At 45.4% G+C, this 10,328-nt stretch overlaps 1 protein-coding gene across 1 annotated transcript; it reads right to left on the bottom strand.

Annotated features, from left to right (window-relative positions):
- Window positions 1-1,604: 1,604 nt before the first annotated feature.
- LOC104526267 (zinc finger CCCH domain-containing protein 7B-like) lies at window positions 1,605-5,165 on the bottom strand (the record flags this gene model as incomplete). The annotated part of the gene is made up of 4 exons (XM_010169677.1): window positions 1,605-1,763; window positions 2,664-2,861; window positions 3,181-3,214; window positions 5,105-5,165. Coding segments are annotated over 4 exons (452 nt in total), but the record flags the coding sequence as incomplete, so codon positions are not given.
- Between the last annotated feature and the right edge of the window lie 5,163 nt (window positions 5,166-10,328).

The following is a 10,328-nucleotide window of genomic DNA, read 5'->3' as shown; positions in this document are numbered from 1 at the left end:
CCTTCCTCCAGTCCTCAGGCACCTCTCCCATGAAATAAACAGGAGTGCAGTTATCCACAGTGGGCTTTGCCAAGAAGCCTCACTTGTAGACAGCAGTAGGTGGACAATTGCCAGAGCAGCCCTAGGACAGCCCATGCAGACCTAAGTGCTCTTTATCATTCAGTCCTGCTGAGATACTGGGGTTGCACCAGGACCTCCTCCCACACTCTTTTGATGCTGCAGAAAATTAGAATCTCGTGTCTGCTTCCAAGAAAGCAACCACTCTCCGAAAGCAGGGTTCACGAGTCCTGTTGGCAAGATGGCTGAAGGATGTGCCAAGGCTGGCTGCGGCCAGCCCCCATGCTGGGGGCTGATACAACTTCCATGAGGTCCACATGTCTGGGAAGAAGGAGTCTGCAAGCCTTCCTGCACAGCCCGCATATTTTCCCTCTCCGCCAGCCACAGAGCTAATAATCAGTTTTGATATGCAGACAGTATTCACTAGCCTGCTTTGCTTGTTTGTTTGTTTTTAAAGCTGAAACCAAGCCTCAGTTTCCAACTTACTAGCTACAAGGCATTTTCACTGTCTCTGGCTCTGGTTAAACAGCCTCAGCTTAGTCAAGCAGATCCTTTTGCTTTCCCTGCTGCATGCCACTGACCATCCTCCTTGCTCACTGCTCAGGCCCACTCACAGACCATTGTGTGCTTCAGTCAAAGGTTTGGGCCACATTCTATTCCCCTGCTACACCCTCTCCAGTTATGCCCAGACTAAAAACCTGCCACAACCTTCTTCACTTATTTATCACCAGCAACCCTCCTTCTGCTTTCCTCTTTCTCCCACTTGCAAAAATATTGGATTACTTTAACAGTTTCTTCAAAGAAGAAAAAAAAATATCTGCTCAACCTATTGTGATATCCCTCCGTAATATCCCAACGTTTCCTCCCTCCTCTCCAACCTTGAAGCTTGCTCTCTTCTCTCTACTTGCCATGGTGATCTTTCCAACCTACTTTTCCCTGCAGGTTCATCCTTTTCCTCACTAGCCTCTGGTTCTTCCAGCCCAGATATCAGTAACTTTTCCTTTTTCTTGAATGCAAAAACTTACACACCTGTGAACGTAAAAATAATTATGACGTGATGTAAAGGTCACTTTCACATGTCTGACAAGAAATAAAAAGCTTTTTCAGCTTGCCTTAGCAATCAGTAAGCAAAATGTGAAACATTTTAATCTAAAATAGGAAAAGTATACATGTTTTCCTTCCAGTGCTCCAGTTCCTATTTGTCCCATGCTCCTAGTTATTCCCATTAGACACTCAAAACCAGCTAATTAAAACAATCTCATGGCCTTAGTTCACATTTTGTTTGGTCTTCACAAACAAGCTATCAAACTTGTTGTCACTAACTGGTGTCTCTGGCTGGTACTGTCTGTAGAGGGTGACTTAGACTGAAGAAACATGTCAGGTCAAACATCTTTGAGTCAGACAGATAGAATTTCTGGGCATAAGCATGTTTCCAGGAAAAGCCAAGCTTCCTCTTCCACTATCCTCTAGCCTCACACTAAGCAGGTTATGAAGGAGGAAGGTGGTGAGCCACAGAAATCAAGATGAGTTGTATGTCAAAAACTTACATGTGGAAGGGACAGCAAACATCGGCTATTGCACTCATATGCTTCTTTGTGTCTTCCAAGTTCATTTAAGGAGCGGGCTTTCCGGAAGAGTGCTCGGATGTTCTCCTTGTCAAGACTTAAAGCCTTCTCGCTGTCTTCCAGTGCCTTCTCATACAACCCCTGCACGGAAGAGACCACCTCAAGTCAGCTGAGGCACAGCAGACTAACCCTCTCCTTCTATGTGAATGCAAATGTTTTATCTCTCAGCAGAAAACAGGAATATAAAAAGCAGTTGGAAATACATATATGTAAATATATATATATTTACCTCATACACAATCAACACACAAACACACACAACCTACAGTAATAGAACATTTTGTTAAGTTGCAAAACTGAAAACACTTCAAAGTCAGTGAAGGCCAGAATTGAGACTGCTTGAGTAACCTTAGCTTGTCTCCCTCTCTACCTTGGGCATGTGACATTTGACAGTCTTTAATTATGTGACTGCTTGCTATTTTTTTTCACGGAACTCAGCCTCATTATGAACAGGATGGACCTGCTCGGGGGCTGTCCCATAAAGGAAAGCTGTTAGATTCCCTAGGAAAATGGAAGCAGGTAGCCTTTTAGAGCCTGAGTATTGCACAATAATTTTGCATGTGTGTGCTGAAAGTTCCGTCAAGACCCAAAGCCTTCTGTCTTCCAGTGCCCCACTTGAGGAGGCAGGAGCCTGCAGAGCAACACTCAAACAGTATTCCAGAGAAATACACAGTCATTACTGGAAGGGACTGGTTCTTTCCAATCTCTGGACTGTTCTAACTCTTCACCAGCATGAACCAGAACTCCATTGTCAGTACCTTAGGCCTGGCTCCCTCTCCTTCACATCCTTCCTCTGGTCTCTCAAGACACAGTGCGATAGTGGGGAGATATCAGTTTTCTGTGTGTCATAATCTCCCCCAGTGTTGGAGAAGGGAGTGGACAAAATCAATTGAAATCCTCCTTGACATCTTTTCCAACTGCATGGCACTGCAACCATGATGTCCTCCCTGGCCCCTGGGGATGACTTGGGAAGGCGCTCACCATGGCAAAGTAGCAGGCAGCTCGGTTGACATGCAGCTTGCACAGGAGTTCCTTTGGGATGGTCACCTCGTCCGAGGCTGCGTAATCTGCCACATTCAGCCCTTCTACATACTGTACCAGTGAAAGCTTGAAATCCTTCTCTCGAAACAAATCATTGCCCTCTGCAAACAGGTTTCTCACCAGCTTCTGCAAAAAGGCCTGGGCAGCAGGGAGAGAGTAAATAGTTTTAGCAAGCTTCCTGCCCACTAAGATTCTCCTGCCTCCCCACCCTCCTGTAAAATGTCAGTCTTTTGGTAGAGAAGAATAATCCAGTCAAATCTCCTTCCTTCTTGAACACTCAAACGTCTTCTTTTCCTGAAAGTTGTCACTGTCAGACCCTTAAAATGTTACGTTACAGACAAGCTGTGACAGACAACCCCATGCTTTCCACTCTCGGTGCACACACTAATGGCTGTGCAACAGAACAAATATTGCTAACCAAAGAGTTCTCAACTTTGGAAAACAAATTCTTCATTACCTCATAATCTTCTTGGCTTAGGGGTAATGTGGACCTGAAAAAAAAAAAAGAAGAGAAAATGCTCATGAAATAGGCATCCATACAAACACAGGCTTTTGTCTGATGAAGAAACCATCTTTCTGGTTCTGTGAGTTGCTAAACAATTTATCACTTTAAAGGCAGCTGGGGCAAAGAGAAAACAATTAGGGAGCACTGTGCTCAGTGATGGCCACAGTGGCGTCAAGAGATGGTCAGGTCCCAAAGGGATCTGAGACTAGAGGAATTTTATTCTCAGCTATTTTCTGCACATACACAATCCTCTGTAATGTGCCTTCAGCCAGCCACCTAAAAAAAACCACACTTGAGAAAGTCCCATGAGATTGTCATGGAGAATACAAGCATATCTTAAGTGTATCTGGCTCTAATGAGAGGCACCAGACTGGCACTACAAGACCTCCTTAAATCCTCTCTGTGACCGAAGACGTACAATGATAAAAGCAATCACTTTCTTCTGCATTAACTTAGCCACACGCCTACAGGCCTACACCACAAAAGCAAAGGAGAAAATGCAGGTTCAGGAGGAGGCACTTAACTCCAGTTGTCCGGGCCAAGGCTGCCAGGCTGGGCCACTAAATTGGCAGAGCTTGTGTGGGTAACACCTACACCGTAACAGCACCGAGACTTAGACAAAAGGTTCCATTCTTCAAATCAGACCAACCAGGTCATCCAGGTTTGGTCCACCTGTATTTATTTTTTCTGTTCAAGGAGAAAACACTAGGTTCTAGAGAAATCCTTAGCACCTTTCATAGCCCTCCTTACCTTTGAAATACAACATCATATACATTATCTTATTGGTCAGAGAATAAACTTTTTTTAGATTTCATCTAATCTAATCATCATCTGCTTCTTAAAATTAACTACAGGAAATGCCTTGGCTTTGTAAGAAACATTCATGCTGCTTACAAAATTGGCCTACCCCTCTTTCACATCAAAACAAGCCAACAAATGACACTGTCCCCGCTTTGGAGTTTAAGATGTGCTCCAGAAGCATGAACAACGCCCCCTATTTCTAAACCATTTTCTTTCTAATAAATAAACCTCACAATTGCCCCTCTGAAACTAAGTTATCAGCCCCATTTAATCTCAGTCTGGGGTGAAAATATCATTGCTATGCCACAGAATACAAATATGTAACCTGGAAAACTTTTTTTCCTATTGTAGATTAACAGATTTCAGCAATAATAACTGCAGGACTCAAAGCAGACCTTAAAAAAACCCCAAAACAATCTGATTATAATCTTGCTGCTTCCTTACTTACCATGGAACCTGCACCTGAATTTGAGACCTTTGCTAACGTAGACACTGGAAGGAAAAAACACTACTGTACTTTATAAGGAAGCACTTGGACTTTTAGTTACCACATGAACAAGCACCTCAAGCTCTAGAAGGCCACAACAGTTACAGAAGAGTGACCTGAGGCACCTACCAGGTTGGCAACTGTAAAAGAGTCCAGGTCATCTATTTCTGCTACAGGCACTATATGGGGCACCTGGCAAGTCATTTACCCTGCTCTCCCCACCTACAAAATAGAAATACTATCTCCCTTCCCAAGAAAGGTGGGATAACTTTGTTGAGAGAGGACTTTAAGATTCTCACACCGAAGATAAAGCCCAAGTACTATTTGCATTTTGCTGACTATAAAGATCATCCTGGAACTGCAGTGGAGGGCACAATCTAAGGAAACTAAAATTATACAATTTCAAGATTAGAGAGATGGCAGGACAAGAAACACCCTGAAGAACCACAGTGGAAATTCTCGGGACCGATATCTCTTTCCCATGTAGCAGCCCCAAAGCAGTGAATAGGAAGAACTCAGGTCCTGCAATCCTTGATACGAAGACAATTGCCACCAAAGCCTCAGGAAATAATAAGGTTGTTCACTTACTGAATGAACTGAAGTCCCTTCTCTATTTCTTGTTTCCTCTTCTGTCTCTCCATTAAGGTCACTGCAGAGGAAGAAGAAAAAAAAACAACACAAAATGAATCATTATTGGTCTTGCTGGCAATTAAGCAGCACAGTATTTTGTGTGTGCCTGAATTTATTACTAACAAAATGTTCCAGATCAGATGCCCTGAACACTGAAGTCCATGATTTATCGACACAGCAGACACGGATGGCAAGCAGCTCACTACCAAGTATCTGTTTTTTCTCACATGCCACTGCCAGGATACATGGGCAAAGAAGAATTACTTCAATTTGAGATTTCTACTTAGACTGACAGTAAATAAAGCAACAGAAACCAACCACAGTCATGCCTGCCTTCTAAGAACGGGAAAAAAGAAAAAAAAAAGATCAACATTTCCTCTGCACTGGCAAGTCATTTCAGGAATTTATGCTGGGACCCTTCCATGATAAGGAATTCTGACTGCTTTTTATTTGGGACAGATTTAAACTGGTTTACCACATGGCATACAAAACAAGCAATCTGTGTAAGATGTCTGGAGGCACATCACTGAGAAATGTAAAGGAAGAAGATGGAATTGGTTGTCGTGGTCCACATGAAAGAACAGCAATGAATCTAAGCAATAGGAATTTTGTGCTGAAAGTCAGCAGCCAAAAGCAGAGAGACTTGGGAATGCTCCTTCAGAGAGCGGACAGGACTCCATCCTGCAGTGTTTTAAACTGGAGTGGCCAGTGCCTGAGAAAGACTCAAGAGAGAGTTATCTCCACCTAGTCAGGGACACAAATGGGCACGGTAACTTGTCTAGGTTTGACCAAATCCAGTCTGGATCTCTGCAAGTGCAGACAAGTAAAGAGTGTGATGGAGCCATTTTGGAGTAATGTCCCTTTTCTCAACTAAAATGGGTCTGAATCACACCATTAGATACATGAGCTTCAACCCCAGGGTTTTGGGAGCAAATCTTGGAATGGCTCCTCCCTGACCTCTCCCCAAGGTACACAGGTCTGCCACACAAGAAAAGAATTAAGAAGAGGGGAAGGGATGGCACTTTGTGGCAAAATAGAGTTGCTGTCAACAGCAAATCTCACAGCCTTGCCATCAGCCAGCTGTGATGACAAACAATGCTTAGCTTTTGAGGAATGGTAACTTGGGGATAAAGGCAGCAAGCATAGAAACACTGAGATGAGATGGAGCTGAAGACACCATGCCCTCCCAGCTTGGGATTACCTCTCAAGAGATTGCAAGAAAAACAAAAAGTAATTTCTCTAACTCTACACTACAGCAGCTTGGAGAGCATTACTGCCCAGCTCCATTTTACACTGAGACCATCTCCATCATTCTAAGGTATCTTATGGTATTTATGGCACATTCAGCCTGGCACAGGGTGAAGGGACTTTTAAGGTATGTGAAAATCAATCCTGACAACTCAGCAAGCCCTTATTGCCTGTGCTCTGCACCATGCAAAATGTAGAATTAAAACCTCCTCTTTATCAAGAAGGAGAGTTGGGGAAAGGGGGAAAGGCAGGAGTAAGAGAAAGACCAGAAAGAAGTGGTAGCAGAAGGAAACAAGAGCTTGAAAGTGACACTGTGCAGTTTGTAAGTCATCAGACATTAAATTTGAGAGCAATCTGGTCTGAGCAGCAGGTAGATTTTAAGCAGCTGCATTTGGAATGGGATGGGCAGCTCAGCAAGGAAGGGAAAGCCAACAGACAAGGTGAGTGATGAGCACCTCTATAGAGGCTTTTAACAGAAGCGATAGAAAAGAGCAGGTAGACTTCAGTATAACACCAACAGAAGGCCTGGAATGATTTATAAATAAACTGGATAATGAGCAATCAGGAAGAAGCAAGGAAATTTAACAAGGAGACTGTGAGGTTAATATGATTACTAATGCTCCAGGCAGACAGGCTTGAGGGGCAGAAAAAGAGAGTTCATTTATTTTGCATTTCTCCTTGCATGGAATTCTGCAAAGACAGAAGTAAGAGAAAACAGTCAAGGTGAAGAGGAGCAGTAGGAAGCATTTCCACACAGACAGCAGTGAAACCCCAAAGCACTGTAGGAGAGAACTGTGAGGGCCATCAGAGAGAAGGGTGGGGAAAGAGCCACCATGAAAAATGACAAGAGATAAACTGGGGAGAGAAGAGTTAAAAGATTAAGGGGACACCCACAAAGGCTGATGGAGAAAGGACAGGGAGAGAGGAGGAATTTCTAGCTGTCTGGGCCCTGAGTGCACCAACAGGCTTTAAATGCCCTAAACAGCCTCACCTCAGACCCCTACCCATCGTCCAGGAGCTCCATTTAAGCTCAGGTCCAGGCATACCGCTTCGTCTGAACCACACTGTCCTCAGTCGTATCTCCTGGACAAACCTTGGACCTACACTGCAGGCAACTTGTCTCCAGTCCTGTCTCTGGCACCATCTCTTACTGCCGGACTTGCTGGGTAGAACTTGGACCAAATTAACCACCTCATCTTCTCTGGGACTGTTGATGGACCCCTGCTATCAGCATCTTGTTCTGCCTGCCCTGTTCAGATATGGTAGGACTGTATCCTAGTTAATGAGGGCACTGCTGGTGGCTGTCATCATCACCTTTGGCTCCAAGCTTGTCCTCCCCAGAGGAGCAGCCCTTCTCTTGCTGCTCCCTGACATGAGCCATGCTGGAGAGAACAAAAGTCAGGGAAGTGAAGCAGCAGCCCACAGATCTGATGAAAAGGGAGATTGTTGGTGACTGTGGGGAGAGCAATTGAAAACTGTCTGGTCACCACAAAGTCAATGGCTGCACTCCAAAAATGCTGTGGCACACCTTCACAATTGTGTATACCCATAAAACAGATCATCACCTTGAAAAGCTTCTGATACGCACAGCTTACTTCAACCTCTGCTTCCGAGTTCAGCTCTTAAAACACTACTGCAAGGAGCAAAGAAATCATTACCTGTTCTCATGGCTGCCTTGACCCCACAGCTAAAATGTCCTACACAGCAGGATATAGACATGTGTTACAATAAGAACTGGTTACTGTTGATTGCCCACGGAGAAGGACATTCAAACAAAATGACCAAAAGCTGGAGTGGAGCCAAAGGACTATAGGGAAAGGCTCCAGAATCTCTCCTTCCTAGAGTTATCCAGCTCCTCTTGCATCCTAGAGCTCCTCTTCTGTTTCTTCTCACCACCACTGCCACCATATGCAACATGTGTATCTCCACCCTTGTTTCATATGGATGGCTAACCAACCTACTGGATCTCTCGAAGTCCCACAATATCCAGCTACAGTTTTGATCCTTGGTACAAAACCCCAATTAAAAAAACCCTGTGCCCTGCAAGCTGTTTAATCTCTGCAGTACTACTCTCAACTTCCACAGTGAATGTTCTCCAACCCGAGACCCTCCATTGCCTTCTTTAGAAATAAACCGCAGGCCTGATCTTTCCTCCAGACTGTTGCTCCCTGATACTGCCCCACATTCCTCTCTCCTTGCAAGTGGGTGACCAGCTTCCTCTGCTAAAGCTCCATCACGCCTTCACACTTATGTCACGACTTTGCACATAGGACTCATCTCCTCATGGCAACACACTGAAAACACACACCACATGCTGATGCCCTAACAACTTCCTTCACATCTCTCAAGAACAACCACCTTTCCCTTTCGATCTGACTCCACACCAGCACCCTGCACCACATGTGGTGGACCTCTCGCCTGTCCTGCCTGCCCCTTCGCTGCTGGAGGCTACCATTTAGACTCCTCCTTTTGTTCCTCACACCTCCTCCCCTGCCACCTCGCCCCCTGCCACCTCCCAGGCAAACTCGGGTCACTTCTGTCTCCCCTCGTCATCCCAGCCTCTCCCCACCGTGTCTCATTCAATCCTCAGACCAAGACGCACACCCATTACGCCAGCAAACCCAAGACACAGTGAGCCACCCATACATGCAACACTTCAGTTCTGCTGTACGCCATATCACTGCTGATGTGTAACTAATTTTAAGCGCAGAGTCTGTTTAGCTTTTGTTTTCTTGGTCTTTTAAATATTTTCAGAAACACAGTGGAAAACATTTAATGAAGCAGTGTGCCTAAGCATCGCGGTTTTTTCCCCCCCACCAAATCCGTCTGTCCAGACTTGTCTGCTCAAATAACCAGCAGAATCCGAATCCAGAGTATTTATATCCCCGCTACAAAGCTCTTATCCTTTCAGTCCAATGATGTTTATGCTCTCTGGTCCAGCATCTCGAGAGGACTTTATAGTTTGTCAATGAGTTACAAACTATTTGCCAGACAGAAATAAAATCCTCCAGGTTGGCAAAATGGTTTTCTTCCCTTTGGCAGGAAGCATGAGCAGTAAAACAGGGCGACTCAATCACAAACTAGGGAGACTCACTCTACAGGACACTATGAGATGAATGGAAAGACTTGAATTTACCTCATCAAGGACTGGGTGTTATTTCCAACCCTAACAGAGCCGAATTTGAGCAAAGTTTGAATTTCATACTATATTTCTGGGATGGCAATGAGTTCACACTTGACTGACTTCCAGGCTTTGACTGTAACATTTCAGCCAGAAATAAGCACACCAAGATGCAAGTGGCAGGTTGTAAAGCTGAGTCAGGAGCTCAGCCCCAGGCTGTGTGCACTCTCCTCCAGGCAAAAGGCTCCAGGATGCACTAGCCTGCAACATGGAGTCCTTCACTGGCTGCAGTTTGGCCACCTTGGTGGTGCAGCAGAACAGGTAACTGGACCCATGTCAAGCAGAGGACAAGCCACGCAGACCACTACAAACATGGGCTCCCACTTGCTCCTGTGGCTGCTCTCTGCTATGCCCCACTCCCTGGGTTTGAATGCTTCTCACAGCCCACAGCTCTCAGGGTCCCCATCACCATGCTGTGCCCACCAGGTCCGACGACTGCGTCCCTCCATGTGCCAGCTACCCCAAGGTACCTCCATGGCTGCTGTCCCACACCCTGGCACCCACTAGTCCCATTCCTGTCCCATGGCACCATCAGGGTGGCTGGCATCAGGAGGCCACCAGTTTCACCCCATAATACCTCCAGGAAACGCAGGGTGAGACAGCAGTGACCCACTCACTGAAAATAAAAGCACCAACCAGATATTTTCGCAGGAAAGGGATGGAAATAGTGGCCAAAGCCTCAGGGCCCCCATCACCCCATTTTCCGCTCGCACCCCACGCATAACACTGTTCACTGCAGCCCCCCCACACATA

Source organism: Antrostomus carolinensis, unplaced genomic scaffold (assembly GCF_000700745.2).
Source record: "Antrostomus carolinensis isolate BGI_N321 unplaced genomic scaffold, ASM70074v2 scaffold50876, whole genome shotgun sequence".
Taxonomy (NCBI): Eukaryota; Metazoa; Chordata; class Aves; order Caprimulgiformes; family Caprimulgidae; genus Antrostomus; species Antrostomus carolinensis.
This window is presented reverse-complemented; position numbering and strand designations above follow the sequence as displayed.